At 38.4% G+C, this 24,001-nt stretch overlaps 2 protein-coding genes across 5 annotated transcripts in view; one reads left to right on the top strand and one right to left on the bottom strand.

The window, feature by feature from the left end:
* Positions 1 to 4,512, top strand: part of OSBPL6 (oxysterol binding protein like 6) — a 109,396-nt gene extending 104,884 nt beyond the window's left edge. Inside the window, exon 26 of the mRNA XM_058189608.1 lies at positions 15 to 4,512. Within this exon, the coding sequence (XP_058045591.1) occupies position 15 (1 nt within the window). The 3' untranslated portion in view covers positions 16 to 4,512. The remainder of the gene's footprint in view (positions 1 to 14) is intronic.
* A 93-nt stretch (positions 4,513 to 4,605) lies between these two features.
* PRKRA (protein activator of interferon induced protein kinase EIF2AK2) lies at positions 4,606 to 23,007 on the bottom strand. 4 transcript variants are annotated; one of them, XM_058189741.1, is made up of 9 exons: positions 21,603 to 21,646; positions 21,422 to 21,554; positions 19,104 to 19,273; positions 17,810 to 17,891; positions 16,673 to 16,751; positions 13,795 to 13,912; positions 11,746 to 11,843; positions 8,189 to 8,360; positions 4,606 to 7,668 (listed from the first exon to the last, which is right to left on the bottom strand). In XM_058189741.1, exons 2-9 carry the CDS (start codon positions 21,532 to 21,534, stop codon positions 7,511 to 7,513), a joined length of 990 nt encoding a protein of 329 aa, XP_058045724.1. In that variant the 5' UTR covers positions 21,535 to 21,554; positions 21,603 to 21,646; the 3' UTR covers positions 4,606 to 7,510. The 4 variants fall into 4 exon arrangements, with proteins under 4 accessions (XP_058045724.1, XP_058045717.1, XP_058045734.1 ...); XM_058189734.1 differs by lacking the exons at positions 21,422 to 21,554; positions 21,603 to 21,646 and adding an exon at positions 22,829 to 23,007; XM_058189751.1 differs by lacking the exons at positions 21,422 to 21,554; positions 21,603 to 21,646 and adding an exon at positions 20,387 to 21,290.
* Positions 23,008 to 24,001: the final 994 nt, after the last annotated feature.

The raw sequence follows: 24,001 nt of genomic DNA, 5'->3' as shown, positions 1-24,001 counted from the left end.
TATTAAATTTCCAGATTGAAAAATGGAGCTCTTCTCTAACCTGACCTCTTCTTTCAAACAAGCTTCAGGAAACTCTCAAGAACATCTAATTTATGTGATATGCTTCCATATTTAAAATATTCCTTATTCATTGGAAGTTTTTGCATCAAGCTATGTCACAATCAAGTGCCCATTCTGACTTATCTTATACGCTTTGCTTTTTGCAGGCCTTCTCTCCCCTCAATCTATCTTCCTGGCCATCCCAATCATGGATTCCTCTGAAAGCATCCATATTATAATGGCAAATTTGGGGGATTCTGTAGATTGGGAACAGATAAGAAGCTTTTTAGAGCTTTTTGAAGTCCAGAAGAAGACAGAGATGCCCAGTTGTGTAACAGGAATCTGTCCCATCCCTGTCTTTGCTATGCACTGCTGAGTCTTAGCATGCAGTCTCAGCATTGGCTGAATGTAAACTTGGGCACATTGGCTCAAAACATACTTGAATAATTATTACAGAACTATCATTATTAACTATTGTTACTTCTCCTCTGCTTTTCTCTCTTTAGAAATAGCAGTTCCAAAACGGGAGTTCAGTAGAAAAAAATAAACGTCAGGATTTGGAGGGACACTTAGTCCTTGATCAAATCAAATGAAGTTTTGCAGGCTTCCCAAGTATTTCACAGCTCATAAATAACTATTGTGGTTTCCCAAAGGAACTTTGGTTCTGGGCTAATGCTGCATATAATTAGAGTGAACAATAACCACATTCTGTCTACCAAGTCAACCCTATTAGATTTCAGTAAAATTTTTCTCAGCCATCTCTGTGTTTCTGAGAATGGAATGGTGCCAATTTTGCAACCGGGAATTCTGTAATATGTAATAGTTTTAATGCAAGCAACGTATTATGAGTGTTTCCCTATTTATTTATTTCAACAGAACGTGACTTGTGTCCATGCCCAGGATTGTCAAGTTTTCATCGAAATTAACAAAAGAATTGCTCCACTATAAAATAATATATATTGTAAAGTTCTTTTTGTGACTTACCTTATTTATCAGGATTTTTAAAAGACAATATTGAGCTCCATATATTTTTTGAAATTATATGTATTCCAATAAGAAACAGTATTATGAAACAATTTATCAATTGTTTTTTTTTTCTGAAAGATAAAAAGCTTAATCCAGTAGATTATCAGTCTCCCTCAAATTGTCTCTAGCTAGAGCCATCCAGATTGCACAATGTTGGTACAAGAGAAGGATATTTTGATGTGGCACATCTAGAGCGAATAGGACAACCTCGCCACAGCCAACTTGCAGCGGCCAACTCATCACGGCCAACTCACCACAGGACAGCTTACTGTGGGAGTTTAACAATTGAAATAAAAGAGAAAGAGTGCAGAGACAAGCAACAAAGATGATTAGGGGATTGGAGGCTAAAACATATGAAGAACGGTTGCAGGAACTGGGTATGTCTAGTTTAATAAAAAGGACTAGGGAAGACATGATAGCAGTGTTCCAATATCTCAGGGGTTGCCACAAAGAAGAGGGAGTCGGGCTGTTCTCCAAAGCACCTGAGGGTAGAACAAGAAGAAATGGGTGGAAACTGATCAAGGAAAGAAGCAATTTAGAACTAAGGAGAAATTTCCTGACAGTTAGAACAATTAGTAAGTGGAACAACTTGCCTGCAGAAGTTGTAAATGCCCCAACACTGGAAATTTTTAAGATGTTGGATAACCATCTGTCTGAGATGGTGTAGGGTTTCCTGCCTGGGCAGGGAGTTGGACTAGAAAGCCTCCAAGGTCCCTTCCAACTGTTGTTGTTGTTATTAATATTAATAATAATAAATAAAATATGTTAATTTTTGTCATTGACATTTCATTTTGTCCCTCCTTTTTCATTCCTTAATGATTCTATTCCACCATTTCTTTGGTATTATCTTCTCCCACAATGAGTTAGCTGTGATGAGTTGTCTTACTGTGAGTTGGCTGTGGCAAATTGTAGTAGACTCCAGTTGGAACCAGCAGCAGTAAATCTCAATTAGAAATGTTGCAAATATTGAAAGCAATGGAATTAGAACTTAATTACACCACCCTAGTGCCATAAAATCATGGCTTTGCCCTGTTGTCTTCTGTAGCCTAATTTAAAGAAATGATTGGCATTAGGAAGAATGCTTAGGGACCTGAAGTATCAACATCCTCACTATTCATTTTTGGAAGTATTTCCTAAGACAAAATATAATATTTTTGCCACTTCCTTCTTTGACTCAACATATTATAGTATCAACTAATCAGAAGTGTGCCTCTTCAGAAAAATGTCATGCAGAGGAATGTACCATTTGTGAGAAAACTGGCCTCCATAAACACACAGCACTTTTAAGCACTTTTGATGTTTCAGAAAGTTTTTTTTAAGTGTTGCAATTTGACTGCAATCTTACATTGTAAAGATTGCAGTGATTCCAAACTTCTGCAGTGAACCCTATGACTGAACAGAGATCTGAATCTTATTTTCAGCGACCCAAACTCAATATTGTCTTTATCCCAGTACCCAATGTTAAAGCTAAATACGAAGATTGAACATTGTGATACTTGCACAGGATCATTTTGCAAAAACTCTGTGGTCTTTATCCTCAGCCTTGAATATGAAAACTCATGTATACCTTTATAAAAAATGCCATTGAATAAAAAGACCATTGTTTCTAATAACTAGCCTATTAAGTGTCAATCTGCTTGCTAATTCCTCAGAAATACTTGGAAATTGCTGAATATGTTTGGTTCTATATGTGTTCTCCACAAAAGTTGTACCTCTTCAGAGCCAAATAATGTAGTGTAAGAATGGAAGCCACAAGAACAATATTTTGTACATTCTTACAGCATTGTAGATTTAAAAAAATTAGGATTACTGTTAGTTTGCTAATTTGTTTTTAACCCTTGCACAAAAGATAGCATATATATTAGTATAGCATCAAAAAAATCATGTTTCTTTCTGCAACTATAAAATCTGTATTTATATTAAATGTGTTTAGGAACATATAGTATCCAGTTCCTTGGAAGCTGGGGACAAACTTTGAAATATATAAACGTATGCTGAAGCATGTGATAACCAATGATTTATAGAATTTTCACACAAGGCAAATTAATTTTCTTGGCTCACTTTAACTTGATCAAAGGAAATAACATGGCTGGGATTTTAGAACCAATGTTTATTTAACCTATTAGGATGCTGCAAAGAATTCAACCAGGCAGTTGATTAAAAATAGTTTTTTTCAGAGATGAAATAGTTTATGTAAACCAGTTACCATATTGGAAGGAACAGTTGATATTAAAAAGCTGCTTTTTCTAAACACACTCCCATTTCATTGTGGAACAATGCATGATAGTATTCAATGATTGGGAATTAAATACTGTTGCCTTTCATGGCCCAATCTTTCTTGAGGATTAATTAGTAACTGTTAACTAGTTCTAGTTACTACTAAGTGATACGTAGGTTTAGGAGTAGGCTTAATGAATCCTGAAAGGGGAGTCACTTTGAAATTGAGACAGCTCATAAACTGCTGAAGCTTGCATATACAGATTTCTTACCCTCTTATCAAGGTATTGGAACCTATGTCCTTAAAATGTGTAATTGTACTAATTTAATTCAAGAGATGTGAGTTGGTAGCAAACCTTAAATAAGACCATACCTGAAAGATCTTTAATTAAAATACCTGGTATAAAAGAAAAGTTAATGTAATTTTGCTACACCAATAAATGATTAATTTACAACTAAAAAAAAATACTGTTGCCTGTTCAGACATTTTAGAGAACAGCAACAGCAACATTTTCCTTGCTAAGTGAATTTGTGAACATTTTATAGCCATCTATAATCTTGTAGCACTGTGTCTTACAATGTGATTGGAACAAGCCTTAAATCAGTTCTGGTTAAACAAACATCCTAAAAAACATGACACAGCTTTGGGAGTTTAGCCAGAATCATTTTTATCCATTCTTAAGACTTAGATGCTTAGATCACATTGTATGTCACAAGCAGAGGATTATAGATATTCACATTTTAAAACGTACAGTATTTCTATGGTGCTGCAAACAAAATAACATTTGTTAGCTTACATAAATAGTTCTATTTATGGAATAAATAAAAGTGGAACACAACCTTTCTCTTATCACTGGCAGCAATGGTACATTTCCATTATTTGTATTTGCTGGGTAAAATGTTTGTTGCATTTCCTATAATTGTAAGAAATTTAAGAATGACACTTAAAATCATCCTCATTTCCTTTAAAAATGAACTGAATTGCCCATGTTTATTGTGTGAGCAGATAGATATTATTTTGACCTTATGGGCACCTATTTCTTTTATACTAGAAAATACTCATTTAGGTTCAGTACGATTGATATGGCACATATTTGTGACTTACAAACTCCATGAGACATACTACTGTATTATGCTGCCATTGATTGAATTGAATTATACCAATTAATACTTTGAAAATCCCAACAAATAAAAAAATAGTTGCTTACAGACTGCATTCATATCTAGTATTGAATAAGGCACATTTAATGTTAAATTATGGCTTTACTTGCATTAATTGGACATATTTAGGCAATGAGTGTTTTTCTCAAACATAAAAACAACTTGTATCATTTAAAGCAATTTATTAAAGAATGACACATCTAATGAAAAAACGTAACACATTTTATCTTTTCTGTGAAATCATCAAACATATGTTTTAAAAGGCCACAATTGAGAAGAAATTAAACACAAAAAAGTAAACATAATGGCTATTATGTACAATTATAAGTCATTTCTTTGAAGCTTCAGATATTAGAAAAACAAGTTTTTGAGGTCCCAGCTGTCAACATTTTCATGAAGACACTAAAATTCAGCCTTCTGCTACAAAAATTCAAGTGTTTTGTAGTTCATGAGACATGAAGTCTTAAAAGAAATGCCAGCCTACATAAGTAACTTCAAAGTCTTCAGAGATCAGTAGCCATGCTCCTGGCTACTGAAATATGCAATAATTTTTTTAAAAAGTTGGCCATTTTTCATAACATCCAGTAAAATATATCTTTAAGTCATAATTCATAATTGCTCTTTTCTCAGTGTAATGTGATTGTAATCTAGTGTACTGCTCTAACTGTATAATAGGAGGCATGTCCAATCTCCACCCCAACCACAGTTTATGATGGTTCCTCATCTGGTCAGTAAGCCTGTCACAAAGATTGAATGGAAACAAGATTTTCTCCATCACTGCAAACCTTTAAAATCATTTTTATTATTTGAGTGAAGAGGACACATTTGAAGCTAAATTGACATCCAAGACAATAATACAATGGTTAGGGTGTTAAACCAACATTATCCCAAGTATTTGCTGTAAGGCAAAACTGGAGCGCATATAATAAAGCATACAAGTGAATAGATGAATGATGCTCAACATGATTGTTTGGTAAACAAATTGCCACTGCTGGGCAATTTTTGCAAGCTAGTGATTTATATTTGGCATTTTGGAGGAGGGATCTTAAGGTTTTTTGGTAGGGATGTTTTTCATCCTGGCAGTTCCTGAGGAGTTGTGGAATAGAGATGTGATTGTAGGACAAGTATTTGTGCATCAAACAGAATGGAAAAGCAGAGAATTGGGGAAGCTGGTGAAACTCAGTTCTGTGGAACACCAAGTGACGGATACAAAAGAAAAGCAAAGTGTAGAAAGTGGAAGGCAGAACATGTGGATTGGTGGAAAGGAAAGGGCTGGAAAAAAGAGGGAATGCTGAAAATGGGAAGAGTCTATCTATGTGACAGACGTGGTGTTTTATTTCCAGCTGATGCACATTATTATCACCTCTGTCGCTCTAACACATTTCAACTTATCTGCTGCCATGCAGACACAGAATTGCATGAGGAAGCAGAGAGGATTACAGTAGGAAACTTAACAAGTTCAGTAAGGGGCTTGTTTGGCACGACTGTCAGCTCCAGTGAAAGGGGAGGGTATCAGCTGCTTGAAGAAACTGCAGCCTGGGAAGAGAAAAGCTACAACTCTTTGTCAGCCCTTCAAAGTAGGCCAGATCAGGAAAGCCACAAGAAATACAAAAACTCCATTGCTGTTATTTATACTGGCCACAATTGAGAAGAAATTAAACACAAAAAAGTAAATATATAATGGCTATTATGTACAATTATAAGCCTTCCCCTCCCTTATACCGAAGACTGTCAAAAGTCTTCAGTCTCTTTGTCACTTTATTTTCCTAGATTGACCTCACTTTCTACTAATGGTCCCATTTTCCCCAAGGTCATCTCTATGCTATTCTATAGTCTGTCTCTGACTATGACCTCTCATAATGGCAGTGAAGTGCTTGCCTGTGACTACTTGATGCTTCAGTGAGTTCATCATATACAAGCCAAGGGATAGGAAACAGTTTCCCTTCCCCTGATTGTGTATGGGAGTGTATTTTCTGGAGTCAAATTGGAGGAGTGCTGGATGTTTGAATTTGGCTGTACAGTAGGTGGTTTTGAATAACAGAAAGATCAGCTGACTGAAGTGACCTCAGGCCAGTTGATGTCCCCATCTGCCTGTTAAGGGGGCAGTGGGGAATGATAAGAGGAACACCTTGCTTGGTGACTTGTCATCTAATGGAGTCTGGAGGATCACAACAACACTATTCTTCAGGCAAACCCTGGAGAAGTTTTGTTTCACTGGGCTTGGAGGGATTGAATTATTTGCACGCTGGGTTGCTTTATGGATATGGATGTCAATCTGATTTTTTAAAGTACTTGATTTATTCAGAGTTGGATTTTCAATTTTAATCCAGTTTTTGTAAGATGTTATTAAAACTATTAAGGTTTGGTTTATGTTTTGCTTTGTGGTTTTACTGTGAAATATCTAGTCATTTTGACATGGCAAAATATTAACGCCGTAAGAAATAAATGAGGAGCCAGATTGTTGGGGGGGCAATAAGTTGACTTTGTAAATATACAAATAGAATGAGACTATTGCCTTACACACTGTAAGCCGCCCTGAGCCTTCGGAGAAGGGCGGGATATAAATGTAAATAAAAAAACAAAACAAAAAACAACAAAAAACAATGAGCTGGACTTCGTGTTCCCAATGCATGGCATTCTTAAGAAACAAACTCCTTCCCTCAACACAAACTGCACTCTTCTGCAGGTTTGCCTCAAGCCAGACTTCCCCATCCCTGTACAAAACAATATCTGAGAAAGGAGGCAATGGATTTGAGGCTGCTTTTGGGGAACAGCTGCTCGCAGACTAATGACTATTTCGGTATTGAGGATTGCAATTCATCAAATGCTACAGGCTGTCTCTCATCCCCTGCTCACAACTTTTGGTTTTCCTGATTCTAGCTTTCCAAAATAAATAAACAAAAACATCATAATAGGTTTAAGTTAAATTTTCTTTATAATATACAATTATGAATGCAGAGGTTGTGATGTGACTTTAAAAAAAACCTCAATAATTTGGAAATTGTTCAATTGTAAGTAGAGACAAATATATATATACCCATGTTCATTCTTTTTCCCCATTTCAAGGTTATTTCCTCCCAGCCATGATTTTTAAATACTGTAATGCATTGTGGGCTGAATCATTGTGGGCGTTGCTCCAGGAGATTCCAGTCCCATGGCAAACTATGATTGGATTGATTGAAAGTTCTACGAGACTCTGGAATTGTCCGTTCACACTCAACTCCTCTGAAATTACAGACACAAACGGTGATAAGTAGAAAATCATTATCTTTTATCAAACAAAACATGGATAAATTCTCCTTCCGAAATATTCTGAACAGATCACCAAGTCATCAGAGAAGTTGTCTTATTCTGAAAATTGATGTAGAAACTATTCTTTTTATGAGGACGGAAGTTCATTCTCAAGAGCATGTGGGTTAGGTTTCCGAACCATTCTTTTTATCCTGTGCTAGCAATGACAGGCTCCATTATTATCTATACACATTTCTCATGATGACCCTCTTGAACTCCAACATTAACTAATGTAATGTTCTTCAAACTAGCTACAGAACAGTACCTGAGCCTTAAAAAACACAGCCAAAATATAGAAACTGATTCTCTGCTTGTGGCATACTTGAACAAGTATTCAGACCAAATTTTGAAAAATAATTTCCGAGTACACAACATCTGAAACTACTTTTTCTGCCCTAGCAGTGTTGGGAGAAGAAATATAAAGGGATGGAATGCATGCATCACCGGGTCTTACCTATGTTCAAATATTTTATATTAAAAACTTGCTCCTCTGCAATTTCTCCAAGGAGCTGAATATAGTCTGTATTGGGAATACTGAGGGAGCTTATCTTCAGCATAGTAATTTTTTCGCCAGAAGAGTTCCTTAAGCTATCCCAGGTGCATCCCAAATTATGCATTTCTTTTCCCTGAAATAAATGAAGAGGGTTTAGATTTTGCTGCACATTTTAATATTGCTTGGTATTTAAGTCATGCAATCAATATTTTTAAAATCCTGAGATGAGAACCTATGACGCACTGCTTTGTATTTTGATTAGAAAACATGGAAATGCAATGACAGCACCTGCCTGTAACTCTTTAAAGCAGCCAAATTATGTTCTAGGATCATAAGGCTAAGAAGGGAAAGTTTTCACTGCATGTGATCCTGGAGACCGATGTGCAGCTTTAATGAGTGGTGGAAGGTGCTGTATTCATATTCCCCTTCTGAATTCAAAACATGCACAATTCTAAAAAGATGTCAAGCCAAACAGCTCTTACAGTTTTCTCATGGTACTATGGGTTAATCATCAGTTCCAGCTGATGGCAGATTGAGGGAAAGTGGAAAGAGAAAGGCTGTTTCAGGGCAAAGAAAGATAGCTGCAGCAGCAACCTAGCCAGTTTGGTGATAAACTAAAAACTCTTGATAGGTTTGGTGGATTTTCCTAAGAAGTGCACAGATATTTCAAGGGTTATAGAATAGAACTTTTTATTGGCCAAGTGTGATTGGACACACTAGGAATTTGTCTTGGTGCATACGCTCTCATTGTACATAAAAGAAAAGATAGATTCATCAAAAATCATAAGGTACAACACTTAATGATAGTCTTAGGGTACAAATAAGCAATTAGGAAACAATATCAATATAAATCGTTAGGATGCAAGCAACAAAGTTACAGTCATAAGTGGAAGGAGATGGGTGATGGGAACGATGAGAAAATTAATAGTAGTGCAGATTGTTTTATTTTTTTATAGTATGTTTTAGGAACTTGCCTTTAAATAAAATTAAACCAAATATCAAGGCTACTTTATTTACAGAACAGAACAAAGCTATTATTGAATATGGTAATTATAATTTTCATTCATGTGCCAATCCTTTTATTGTGGCCATGTTGAGGCCAAGAAGAGAAATGCATGACTTGCAGCCTCCGGAGATTTCAAAATACTGTTACTCATTTAAACTGAAGCAATTTATGAACAGAGAGCAATTGTACTATGTGTATAAATAATATCCAATTGACCTTTTATCCTGGCTGCAGACTCTTTATCTTTCAGTAATAGGGGCCCTGGCAGGCCACTTAAAAGATGCTAAGCCTGAGAAAGATTGTGCATGGATTCTGTAGTAATGATAGGCTAAAAGTTCCTTGCAAATGAGCCAGTTCACACTGGATTCGCATTAAAATGTAACCATGCTTATCCCCATTCGGACAGTTAATAGCCTTTCTTAATGGTCTGTTTCTTGAATGAAACAGTTTTGCTAATGGGTGAACATCCTGGTGTTTGGCAGTTCTAATCCCGAGATACAGGATAAAGTGAAAATAGGATACAAATCTAATAAAATAGTCTAACTTTTAAGAAAAATGCCTACGTGTCTTTTAAATAGGTTTTCACTTTAAATGTGAAGTTCCACCCTTGTTTTAAACTTTTTTATTCTGCCTTTCCTGGGATAATGAGATAAAGAAATCCAGAATTTTGATTTTAACATTTCTCAAACAGTTGTCCAATACACTACAATTTTTGAAGCAAATAAGAGTTCTCATACAATTTATGAACATGGCAGAATGTTATTTCTTTTAAAACCAAAAAGCACCGGTTAATAGTATTTCTAAAATGTTACCTTGGACACCAAAACTGAGTTTCTTCCACTCTCACTAAGGAGAGGTGGGTGGGGGTTGGCTGAAATTTTCTCATTTCTTTTCCTTTTATTGTAATATTGAAAATGATGGTGCACTGTGTTATTTCAATCAAAACATCTAACATTTTCAGAAGAGCAACAAAGAACGAACAGGACAAAGTAAAAACCAAGTTGTGTTTTAATTAGCATTTCCACCAGACTAGATAGTGGAGGTGAAGGCCTATTGTAAAGATAACAAGCCATTTTTTTCCAGCACCTGAAGAAAAAATATTGCTTTCTCCAGTGCTTCAATAAGGTAGCCAAATACAAGACAGGACAACATTCTTGAACTTTTGATCATGTGCAGAAGAACTGCAGTTTATCAAACCTTCTTTTTCTGTCAAAATAGTATGTACTATAAGTTACACCAAATAGTAATGCAGTTCATCATGGATACCAAATAATGGATAGGTGAGGTTTATTACAATATTTATATTTAAAAAAAACTCTCATCTCTTTTAAAAAGATGAAAAGGCACTGCAAGTATAATCAATATTCATTTATTTAGTGTATGCAGTAGTGAAATCCTCCCCAGTTTGCCACTGGTTTGCTGCATGTGCGGAGTACGCCAGGCGCGCGGTGCATGCAGTGCGTGCCAAATACACGCTATGTGTGCACAGTACGCCCCAAACGCGTGCTGTGTGCAGAAAAGGGCTTGGGAAGGTAAGTAGAACAGGCAGGGGGAGGGGGAACAGCTGTGCCACGCGATTTAGATTCTTTAGAAAGCAGGATTTCCTGCTTTCTAGCAATTTTAAATCACGCGGTAGAGCTGATCGTCTGAAATACCAGTTTGGACCAACCAGTAGCTTTTTTTTACTACCGGTTCACCAAACCGGTAGCTTTTATCACTGAGAGTATGGCAATGTTATACTAAAGTGTGTCCAATCACACTTGGCCAATAAAAAATTCTATTCTATTCTATTCTATTCTATTCAACGGGAGAGTTCAATGTTAATACAGAGTATTCATTTGGCTGTTTAAGTAATTATTTTGGTGGGTTATAAAGACTTTGTTGACTGCATCTATTCACCCATATAAAAAGTTCTTGGGTAGTGAAGCCAAACAAAGAGAGGGGCTGCCATAGAATGGAAAAAGTAGGACCCACAAGTGTTTATAATGGGGTTCCAGTGACTATAACTCAAAGAACTCAGAAGACTTGATTGTATCTCTCTAAACATTGCCACCAAATTGTCACTGTAACAAATATAAGTAAATTATGCAAAGCATGGGGAAACTGCTATATTATATGTGCTTGATTAATTTTAATCTGATCTATTTTTCTGCTCATACCTCTTTTTGTATCCTAACACTGCCTACGACTGATAATGCAGCCCTCAGCCTGCCAATCAAGGGCCAGGAGGAAACCTTCATTTGAAAATAATTGCACCTCCTGATTTACAAATAATCCTAGCTTTTGGAGGGAACTACAGGGTTCAACTCAATACCTGCTTGCTCAGGAATAAATTATAAAGATATCAGTGGAAGTTATTCCCAAACTACTTTGCATAAAAATGTCATCCTTTACATATTAGGAACAGATGAGAAATGGGGATGGAAGATGATTATTATTAGTAATGAAGAAGGCATTAATATAGTTCAGTGGTGAAGCAGGTACTTTCCATTAAATTTAATGAATTACTTACTAAAGAAATTGTGATATTATCCTGACAAAAACTGTGGAACTTTTCAAGTAATTTCTCAGCAGCATTTCGCTTTGCTAATTTTTTAGATGTTCCCATACCTAGAAAATGAACAAAAGGTAAAATTATTGAAATAGACAAAATAACTATTTTGGATCACATTAGACAATTACATTCCAGAGTCAGATAGGATTACATCTACATGGAGTATGTACATCCCTTTCTGTACCCACAAATTTGAAATTCTCTTTGTATTTATTTTGTTCTGCACTTACTAACTTTAGCAATAGGCATCAATCACTAATTCTTGTCCCCTCAGATCCCTTCCAGCTACTGTCAGTACTGATTCATCAAATTGCATGGATGAGAATGCAGAATAGTGTGAAAGAATATAAGGAAGAGAGATATGCTGCTGGCTTTGTTTGAACCAGGCTGGCTAACTTGGCCGAAGCTTCATTTGAACCTGCCTTACAGCAGGTTGACCACTTGGTTGCAGTTTGAAGGTAAAGTCTCTATGGGAAAAGGAGCAGCAAGTGCAGCTGATAAAATATAAAGACTTAGTTGACTGCATCCATTCAACCATATAATAAATAAGGGCCTCTGGTGGCTCAGCAGACTAAGTCTGTCTGTTATTAACACAGCTGCTTGCAATTACTGCAAGTTCAAGTCCCACCAGGCTCAAGGTTGACTCAGCCTTCCATCCTTTATAAGGTAGGTAAAATAAGGACCCAGATTGTTGGGGGCAATAAAAGTTGACTTTGTATATAATATACAAATGGACGAAGACTATTGCTTAACACAGTGTAAGCCGCCCTGAGTCTTCGGAGAAGGGCGGGATATAAATTCAAAAAAATAAAATAAAATAAAGTTACATGGATAAAGGGCCATTTTGAAATAAAAACTCTGCACGAATGAATTGCCCCAATACATAGATAAATCATATCAAATCCTAATTTCCACTGTTTTAAGGACTTAGAGACAGAGACCAATTGAAAAGAGAACAATAATATGCTGTACAATATAAAACAAATAGCAAGGCAAATTAATGACAGAATGCTAAGCCACTGTGGATAACCTCTCACCAAAGTGGTGATAAGCTCCCTTATCTGTTGAGAGAAATGGTGACCAAGCAGAACTTTGCTATATTCCTGATCATTTCTGGTGGGATATATAGAAATAAGCCATGGGTACCTTGCCTATCAGATTAGATTGCAGGAAGACAGGAAGTGCATAAACTTCGTGCACTAAGTCCGGAAGAGGGGACAGGGAAGTAAGACACGCACTGCTGACTTAACATAAATAAAAGTTCTCTAGGAGTGTTATGAAATCTTCCCACCATCAACATACTATAATTTTAAATTACTTTTATCAAGCAGCCACACCTTTCAAAATACGAGAAAGAGAGAAAAGAATTCAGTTTACAAGGTTCAGAGGGTAACCTATCAGTGTTTTGATGTATTGAAGCGTGATGTAATTGTAAGCGTTAATGTAATTAAAAAAGGGCCCTGATTTTATTTATTAGACCAATTAAATTTTCCCTAAGTAAGAGGAGAGAAGGAGACTTATCTAGTTTCTTGACTCAGTGGCATTTCATATAATAGGAAATATGTGCCTGCAATCCCTCCCTCAACCCCTCCCTCTTCTTCCAACTTCAAACATGCAATCGATCAAAAGAGCAAAAACACAGTAGAAGTAATTCTATAGATCAGATATTAGTGGTTTTTTTTTTTAAAAAATATCTATTTTTGCTAAAAAATAATCATTAATTAGGCTATTCCACAAGAATATAGACCTTAGTCTTTCCAGTGTACAGGCATAAAAACTTCCTGGTAAGTCTTTAAAAAAAAATTACTATTTCTCCCTGCTTTGTTTTATGTGCAGCTATGTATCCAGAAGTACATTTAATTCAAAACATTTATAACCAGGCTTCCAAGTGAAATATGCGACAAGGCCATTTATCGAGCAAAATTATATAAATAAGAGAAAGTTTGAAACAATAGAACAATCAATTCATCATTTTTAATCAAGTCATTTTGAAAAAGAATTATGTACCTGTTTCTACAAATGTCTCGATTCTGCAAGTCATTGCAAACTCTCTCTTATGAGGTGGCCCAGTCTCCTGGGCTAGGGAATATTCAGGTAATCTCCAACCCTTCCTCATAGCCAGTTCCTTGAAGGGGGAAAAAAAGCACAAATAAAACGTTTTAGATCCAGCTTTTAAAAAAATCCCTGCACTTCAGAGGTTTCCTCATCTAGCACAGGAAACAGACCACAACATTACAGTAAATCCTATGTTCAATAGACCTCAGTTTAACTGACTTTGAACATAGCGGTTAAAATAGTGGACTTCTCAGATATTTGTGGAAGCAGTCTACACCAGGGGTCTCCAACCCCCAGTCTGTGGACCAGCACCAGCCCGCGGCATGCCAGAAATGCATCACAAAAATATACCCCCCATCTGTGGGATGCAGGCAGCACACAAAACTATGTGCCCTCCAGTCCATGGAAAAACGCTCCATGGAACCAGTCCCTGGTGCCCAAAAGGTTGTAGGCTGCTGGTCTAGACGGGAAGGGGGGGCGGCACAATTTTTCCTAAGATTTAAACATGAAGCATGCACAGAAGCATGTCTGAGTTCCAGGTGAGAGCAGAAAGGTACTAAGAAAACTTGGTGTCATTTGCACAGGTTTTGTGTTTTCTGTGTGAATTCATGGAAGAAGGGCGGAGCCAAGGCATTGGGAAGTACATTTAGGCAACAACTGAATTGAGAAAAGGGGGCTGGAAAGATTTGGTGGGCAAGTGATGGTCTTCCCAAAAGAGAAAGTACAGAAGATGCTACGAAGATCAAATAGGCAAGCCAATGGTTATATGCTGCAGCAGTGGCAGCTGTGGCAATTTCTCCTGCCCTGGCTCTTGCCCTAATCAACATTTCTTTAGCAACAAAGCAATTGGAGCCAAAAGGTTCCTTCAATAGTTCCTAAGGGCGAGGATGAGATCACTAAGAGTAAATCCTAAACTTCCACAAGATCTTGATGGGGTTCTCTGAGAGAGTAAGGACAAAAAAATGCCCACTCAAATGCAGCCAGTTTTCTATCACTGGTGCTTTGCCTCTTGATCAGGAATTTCAAGGGTTTTTATTTATTTTTTTACTAAGAGGCTTCATGGCCTAAGAGGGATATCTTCATAAGAGCCTGTACTCAATCTGCAAAAAGGGATAGATAAGAGAAAAAGAGGGGCATTTGTATTTAACAAACTCCCTCGCTTTACACAGCCTGTTAAATCAAAATTTCAATTAAATACAGTGTTCCTGGCTTCCAAATGCAGCTAAAATCTGAGATAAAATAGTCTTTAACAATACTGCAGTTACAAAGGAAACAGGCGGATGGGGTAGGCACACGAGCTATTTGTAAGTTTCCCATCAAAGCAAGGTTGTACACCTGGACGGGAAAAACGGGAAAGGCACAAATATAGATTAGGCGAAACCTGGCTCAGAAACAGTAACTATGAGAGGGACCTTGGAGTCCTAGTGAACGATCACTTAAACATGAGCCAGTAGTATGCGGCAGCAACCAAAAAAAGCTAATACAATCCTTGGTTGTATAAACAAAAGGATAGAATCAAAATCATGTGAAATATTAATACTGCTTTAATCCTTAATAAGACCACACCTGGAATACTGCATCCAGATTTGGTCACCACATTAAAAAGATGTTGAGAATTTGGAAAAAGTTCAAAGAAGAGCAACTAAGATGATCAAAGGCTTGGAGACTAAAACATGAAGAATGGTTGCAGGAAATAGGTATGGCGAGCCTAGAGAAAAGAAGGACTAGGGGTGACATGAGAACAGTATTCCAGTATTGGAAGGGGCTGCCACAAAAAAGAGGGGGTCAATTTATTTTCCAAAGCACCAGAAGACAAGAAACAATGGATAGAAACTAATCAAGGAGAAGCAACTTGGAATTAAGGAGAAATTTCCTAACAGTGAGGACAATTAACCAGTAGAACAGCTTGCCTTGAGAAGTTGTAGGTGTTTCATCACTGGAGGTTTTTAAAGAAAAGATTGGACAACCCCTACCTGAAATAGTATAGGGTCTCCTGCTTGAGGCCCCTTCCAGCTCTATTTTGATGTTTCTACAGAAGACCCATTGACAAAAAAAAAAGGTCTTTATATCATCCTTTAAAGAGAAAACTTTTTTGTTTCTGTTTTGGTAGAAAAACTTTGTCTAATGTATGATTGTCCTCAACAACCATTTGCTTAGCAACCATTCAAAGTTAAAATGGCACTGAAAAAAATGCCTGACAACTGATCCTTGCACTTACAACCATCACAGCATCCCCCCATGAACATGATCAAAATTTGGGCACTTGGCAACCAGAATAGAACAAAAACTATTGTGTCACTTTAGATGTACACTAATAGGCATACATTAAAATGAAATGTATTTATGAGGGTTGCAGCATGCCAAGGTCATGAGATCGTCATTTACCTTCCCAGCTGTTTCTGACAAGCAAAGTCCATGGGGGAAACCGATTTTGCTTAATGACTGCAGTGATAACCATGGCAAAAAAAGATTGTCAAACTGGGTGTGAATCACTTAACCATCTTCACTGGTCCTAATTGTGGTCGTAAACTAAGGACTACCTGTATCAATAGTTTCTTTTTTTTCGTCTCTTTGCCTATTTTGTAATCACCAACTTCGCTTTATGTTGCTTTCTTTCCTGAGGGTGATGTGAACAGTCTCTTTCCTCATTCACACAACCTGCTCCTGACTACCTGCATTAGTCTGCCATCAGAAAAATTGTAAAAAAATAAAGGGGGGGGGAGAGGAGTTTTGTAAACCTAATTTTTAACCGTAATTTAGGATTCCTTGAACTTCTTAAAAACATAAAATATATAATACATAACAAATTAGCATTGTCGTTATAACTCACTTGCAACGATCCAATCGGATTGGTCTGATTCTGAGCTTGATTGAGAGGTTCAGGGATTATATGGTCTGGCATAGAAATACTAAAATGAACATAGTAAACTTAAAATGGACACTTTAGAAATTATTTCTGGTACACGTATTATAATGCCAAATGTACTGGATTTTTCACAGGAATTGTTATCCCATTTCCCCCCTATTTTTTCATAATGTGATAAGTAGATCTGAAGTAAGCAATGCTGGAGTCATAAGTCGGTGGGGAGGGATATCTATTCTCTTTAATATTACTTTTAACTTTCTGATGTCTTTTTCTTTCTCTTTCATTCTCTGATATCTTCTTCTAAGCATATTTGATAAAGTGTAATAGCTTTCTACTGGCCTCAGACAACCCTAATTATGAAAATAAATTTCACAGTAATTATGAAATTCCCACCTATTCATGCCTACCCAGATTTTCATGAAAATCCATCAACTTTTCAAAAGATAAGAGTTATAAATAAATGTGATAAAAATTCTGACAAGATCTAAAATGCCAGAAAAGATTTTAGTGATCATCTCACTCCTAACAGAGATAGGTGAGATGCTATTACATACCCTGTTTACCCCAAAATAAGACATCCCCTAATAATAAGCCCAATCGGGCTTTTGAGCACATGGCAATAAGACCAACCGCTTATTTCAGGGTTCAAAAAAATATAAAACAGGATTTTATTTTCGGGGAAACACAGTAATATTTTGTTTCTTCCAATATTTTTTCAAAATAAGTGACATTGCCCAGCCTCCTCTATTCAGCAATATCTAGTACTATTTATAAAAATGTGAGAACATCCTGATAAACTTCTTCTATCACCATCCTGACTAGGTGGCTCAGTGGCTAAGACACTGAGCTTGTCGATCAGAAAGGTTGGCAGTTCAGTGGTTCAAAGCCCTAGTACAGGTCTCCTAAGTGAGCAGGGGGTTGGACTAGATGACCTCCAAGGTCCCTTCCAACTCTTGATATTGTTAAAAATATGAAGATCAGGGACCCAATGAGAAGGATAAAGAAGGTGAAACAGGGACCCCAGAGGCAATTCTCACTTTTAACTCAGATGAACTGGCTAACTCAATGATATAGCCTCACAATGCTCAACATCAAACTTACCAGACATTTGGACTGCTTTTCAAAATATTCAGCGCAGCTTCAGCAGCTCTGTGTTTTGCAATCTTTTTGCTGGGACCCTCTCCTGAAGCAATAGAAACAAAAATATTTCTCTGTTCAAAGCAGAATACCAATAAAGATCTCAACTTCTGAATTTCAAGCAATAGTTTGCTGTTGCTATTTTGTCTGGGAAAGAAAAATAGGGAGGCTTATAATCAGCAATCATCATGCACTGAATTAAATTCATTTTTCAAAATATTAAAATGTGAATTCACTATCCTGATCCCACAGAGACATGGGCAATTTGCTTTTTCCAGGGGAACAAAACAGTCAGTTGCATTTGGCAGTATATAATAAGGTTCAGAAAAAACCCACATAGAATTTTATCACCGTTAAAGTGACATCAAAACTGATTAAGCTAGGAAGGACAAACCTTGGCCCTTTGGGCTCTGAAATTGAATTAAAGGGGACAGAATGGAAAGAGGAAAACAGAGAGAAATGTTCGAACTAAGAAGAGAGAATAGAAGGAAATAAATGCAGGAGAGGGAGGAAAGTAGGACAGGATTCATCCTTTAAACCAGTGTCTCAATCTTGGCAACTTGAAGATGTGTGAACTTCAGTTCCCAGAATTCCTCAGCCAGCCATGGCTGGCTAGGGAATTCTGGGAGTTAAAGTCCACTCGTCTTCAAATTGCCAAGGTCCGAGAAATGCTGCTGTAAACTGAACTCGTTAAATTTTAAAATGACTGCCTTGCACACAGTTTTTGGGGGGGACATGGCGTTGGAAAGATATCCATGCTGTGAGATCCGTTCTTTCTTCCATACTGACATATTTTCTCAAAGTCCAATTCCTATCTCCAACATTATCTCTAAATTTAATCATTTACCCTGTTTTTTTCCATATAAATATTATCTGCTTCCTGAAGAACAAAGAGAATAGTAACCTTTTTTCCCCCCAGCAAAAATGATACATATAAACACTGTATAAACACTGGAGCATTCTTACCCTCCCCCCCATTTTGATACCCTAATCTTGAACCATTCTATTTGTTTTCATGGCTGCACAACATGTGGCTGTCTAAATTTTGCTAAAGCACAACTTTCACTAATTCCAGCCAGCAAGGCCAATTCCATGGCTGAAATTCAGTAGCATCTGTTATTTCGGACTCACTGGGAGCCACAAGTTATGTGGAGGCAATATACTAAACAGAAGAAACACTTCATTCTTTTTCAAAGAAACAAATTCTACATGCAATGAATCAAGGAAATGCTTCTTAATACATTACATTTTCACAAACCTGTTGCAATGATGTCGCCTATGGTGACTTTATAGGTGAAAACGGGCATGTGTACTTCTCCCTCGGCTTTTTCAAATTCATATTCAGGATTAAGGTGAGCTTTTGTGCCATATTCAAGCAACAGCTGAATTGGTGTTTTGTTTGGTTTGGCTGCAATAATTTCCTCCAAGCTGTACAACAAATGATTATGAATATGTAAGAAAATGAAAAATATTTAAGAAATCGCTGGTTTTTCTTTTGAAAATATCTTGCTCTATTTTTCACTGATATTTCGTGATTAGAATCCAGAAAATATATTCTTCTGTGATAACACTTTTTATTCATACAAATGTGTACATTGGGAAAATAGGAAGGAATGTCATCTTATTTGTCATTTAGCTTAGTAAATATCAGCTGCATGTGGATATGATCCCAGAAGTATGAGAAGAGAAAGTGCAAATTAGCTGTAATGTACAAAGACAACTTAATTTATCACATTTTTTTGAACTACCCATTCTCTTTCAGAGAGCTGCAATGTGCAAGGCACATATCTGTATCTATACTATTATCTTAGATGACCTCCTGTTATCAACATTGGAAATTATGCAAGATCCATCAGAAATAGAAACTGCATTTTCTAGATAATTTTTTAAAAATCAAATTTGCTTTATTAATTTTAAAATTTTAACAATAACTTTGTTGTACAGACACACCAGCTACGCTTAATCATACATTAAATTCTGTGCATGGTTATTTAAAAGTAAATCTCAAATCCAGTGGTGGTACTTCTCTAGTAAGTTGCACAAAGCAATTCCACAGGCACAGGGAAAGGACAAAACTTTTCCCCTAAGAAACAGCCACCATTTTCCTTGACTCATTGTTTATTTAGTTTTTTATCCCTATTTATTTATTTTTAAAAAAACGTATTCAATTGTTCCTAATGGTTGTAAATAAAGTATGAAGTGGTACACTTTCAGTTTTCCAAAAACGACTTTGTTTTTTCAGGAACTCTCAATTAGTTTATGAGTAAAGTATATAAAGCAATTTTTTATGATTTAGTCATAAACAAAATGGCAGTTTTATGGGTCTCAACCTTGCATCTCTTCACCTGAGGCACTTATACCTGTATATGAAAATATGCTCTGACATCTTTAAAACATTTGGATAATTCAGGAGAAAAATGCATTCGGCCATGGAAGAATGTTGTGCATGGAAGCTGCATGTACCTTGCATGAAGATACTCATTAGCTATTCCCCAGAGAATAAAAAGAAAGTTTCACATGCAGAGACGATTGCCTATTCACCCTCAACTGAAATTTGCAGATGATACAACAGTCACTGGTTTCATTTGAGACAGCGATTAATCTGCATACAGACGGGAAGTTGAACAACTGGCCCTGTGGTTGCAGCTGGAACAATCTGGAGCTTAACATGCTTAAAACTGTAGAGATGAGACAGGATTTTAGGAGCCTTTCTATTCTACCACCTCTTAGTGTATCAGGCAGGCAGTACAATATCAGCAGTAGTTTTTGTGTTCCATAATCTTCCAAATCTCTCCAATTTGAAATGGACACCTAACATTAGAACCATCATAAAAAAAAAGGTACGACAAAGAATGATCTACCTGCATCAACTCAGGAAGTTCAGGCTGCCCCAGGAACTATTGATACACTTCTAGAGGAAGTATTGACTCTGTCACTTTTACTTCTGTATGTCTAATTTGGTACAGCAACCAAATAGGACAGCTCCAGACTCTAGCACCGTGATGGTGAACCTATGGTATGCGTGCTGGAAGTGGCACACAGAGCCATTTCTCCGGGCATGCCAGCCGTTGCCCATTGCTCTTCCGGGTTCGCCAGCCATCACCTTTACCGGCCAACTGGTCGCGCGAGAGCACCGAAAACCAGAAGAGACGCTCCCTGGCGTGCACAAGGAAGCTGAGCTTTTTGTTTCTGGCGCACGCATGCGTGCCGGCCAGCTGGTCTTCACACACGTGCCCCAGAAACCGGAAGACCAGGCGACCGGCTCCCGTTTAGGCACTCAGTGCCGAAAAGGTTCACCAATGCTGCCCTAGCGGATAGTTAGGACTGCAGAAAAAACAACTGCAACCAGCCTGCCTTCCATAGAAGACCTGTATGTGGTTGAGGTCAGAAGGAGGGCTGAGTATCTACAGACCCCTCACATCCTGGACACAAACTGTTTCAACTCCTCCCCACCAGAAGCTCCACGGCGCCCGCGGCCCCTTCCTTCCTCGCGGCGCAGATTCGCGGGCGTTTCCCACCACCGCCACCACCCATGCTCTGCTTATGGCGGCGCTTCCACCCGCCCCGCGCGTCGACCTGGCGGGTTTCGGCTTTGCTCTCGGCGAATTCCGCTGCCCGGATAATTCCTCCGGCGTCAAGGGCGCGCATGGAAGAGACGCAGCCATGCTACCCCCAGCCAGCGCCTCCATCTCAACGCCACCACCACCACCACCACCACCACCACCACCACCACCACCACCACCACCACCACCACCACTGGCCCGAGCACCTTCCTTTTGCCCGGCCTCACTTAATGGGACCCACGTGGTTCCGGCTGAGTCACGAGGAGGAGCCCGAAGCAAGGAAGGCTTTTCATTCAAGGCGCCGGCGCTTTTCGGCTCTTTCCTGCTCGGTTTGATTGACATCTGCCAAATTACGGTTAAAAGGCACATTGGTCAAAGCCGCTTTCTCTTTTCTAGTCTCTCTTCTCTTGTTTCTCCCCCTTCCCATTCTATTCTATTGACCCCAGGAGCAAATTTAACAAAAGTATTTCAGTTGAATTCATTACCCTTTCAGCTAGGTTAACATTACCAGCTAACCTTAATTAATTCTGAAAAGCTAGACAGGATTAGGGTTTAGTTGGTCCCTCAGACCAGATACCACCAGAAAATTGGTAAGCCAAAGCTATCTCCCAAAACGGGCAAGAGCAAGCCATTTCCGTCCTGTTGCCACGAAAAACAGTGTGGGACATCTGCATGAAGTCACAAATCGGACTAGAAGGAACCCGTAGAGCTGCACAACGCGTAAGTAAATAAGGGCTCTGCAAGCTTTCAAGGAGGGTTGGGAGATATTTTTTTTTTAATTTTGCTTAGAGCCGAAGAAGACACTGGGGCAGCCACTTGTCTGCAATGGTATTAGGATCTCCTGCTTGAGCAGGGGGGTGGACTAGAAGACCTCCAAGATTCCTTTCAGCTGTATTCTGATTCGATTCAACTCAATTCAAACCGGGACCTTCCACAGGGAAGCTCTCCTTTTCTGCCTCCAAATTGCGCCGGATTCCCCCCCCCCCATTTCTAGTCTCCCTATTTTGCCAGCGGCAGAAGATCCACATCCTCTCGGAAGTCTCCGGCGGGTGGGTGGAGGATGGGATAGCAATATAAGACTTATATACCGCTTCACAGCCTTCTGTAAGCGGTTTACAGAGTCAGCCTATTGCCCCCAACAATCTGGGTCCTCGTTTTACCGACCTCGGAAGGATACGTCTATTCGGGGCGGAGCGTCACATAAATGCAAGCAGCTCAGCATCTGTGGCTCCGGGCCCAGAAAAGGGGGCCAGCCGTAAAAGACAAGCCCCCCCCCCCCACAACTCCCTCCCCCCACCAGAAGCTCCACGGCGCCCGCGGCCCCTTCCTTCCTCGCGGCGCAGATTCGCGGGCGTTTCCCACCACCGCCACCACCCACGCTCTGCTTATGGCGGCGCTTCCACCCGCCCCGCGCGTCGACCTGGCGAGTTTCGGCTTTGCTCTCGGCGAATTCCGCTGCCCGGATAATTCCTCCGGCGTCAAGGGCGCGCATGGAAGAGACGCAGCCATGCTACCCCCAGCCAGCGCCTCCATCTCAACACCACCACCACTGGCCCGAGCACCTTCCTTTTTGCCCGGCCTCACTTAATGGGACCCACGTGGTTCCGGCTGAGTCACGGGAGGAGGAGCCCGAAGCAAGGAAGGCTTTTCATTCAAGGCGCCCGGCGCTTTTCGGCTCTTTCCCGCTCGGTTTGATTGACATCTGCCAAATTACGGTTAAAAGGCACATTGGTCAAAGCCGCTTTCTCTCTCTTTTTTTTTTTGCCTTTTTGCCTTTTTGCCTGAAATGTCTTCTATTTATTTATTTATTTATTTTGTCACAACAATATATGTAGGTATCATACAAAAAGATTATATAGTATATAAACACTTATATGAGTAAATATAAGGAGGTATAAGCATATATATATATATATATATAGGAAGAAGAAAAGAAAAACAATAGGACAGGAACGGTAGGCACGTTTGTGCGCTTATGCACGCCCCTTATGGTCCTCTTAGGAATGGGGTGAGGTCAATAGTAGAAAGTTTTTGGTTAAAGCTTTTAGGATTATGAGAAGAGACCACAGAGTCAGGTAAAGTATTCCAAGCACTGATGATTCTGTTACAGAAGTCATATTTTCTGCAATCTAGATTAAAGCGGTTGACATTAAGTTTAAATCTATTAGTTGCTCTAGTATTATTGCAATTAAAGCTGAAGTAGTCTTTGACAGGAAGGACATTACAATAGATGATTCTGTGAGTTAAACTTAGGTCTTGTCGAAGGCAACAGAGTTCCAAGTTTTCTAAGCCTAGGATTTCAAGTCTGGTGGGATAAGGTATTTTATTGTTTTCAGAGGAATGGAGAACTCTTCTTGTAAAATATTTCTGGACACGTTCAATTGTATTGATGTCAGAGATGTGGTGAGGGTTCCAAACAGGTGAGCTGTATTCTAGAATTGGTCTAGCAAATGTTTTATATGCTCTGGTTAGTAGTGTGGTGTTTTTGGAAAAGAAGCTACGCAAGATTAGGTTTACAACTCTTAGAGCTTTTTTTGCTATGTAGTTGCAGTGGGCTTTGGCACTTAGATCATTTGACATGAAAACTCCAAGG

Source organism: Ahaetulla prasina, chromosome 1 (genome assembly GCF_028640845.1).
Source record: "Ahaetulla prasina isolate Xishuangbanna chromosome 1, ASM2864084v1, whole genome shotgun sequence".
In the NCBI taxonomy this organism is placed as follows: domain Eukaryota; kingdom Metazoa; phylum Chordata; class Lepidosauria; order Squamata; family Colubridae; genus Ahaetulla; species Ahaetulla prasina.
Note: the sequence above shows the minus strand (reverse complement) of the source record. Positions and strands in the feature narration are given on the sequence as shown.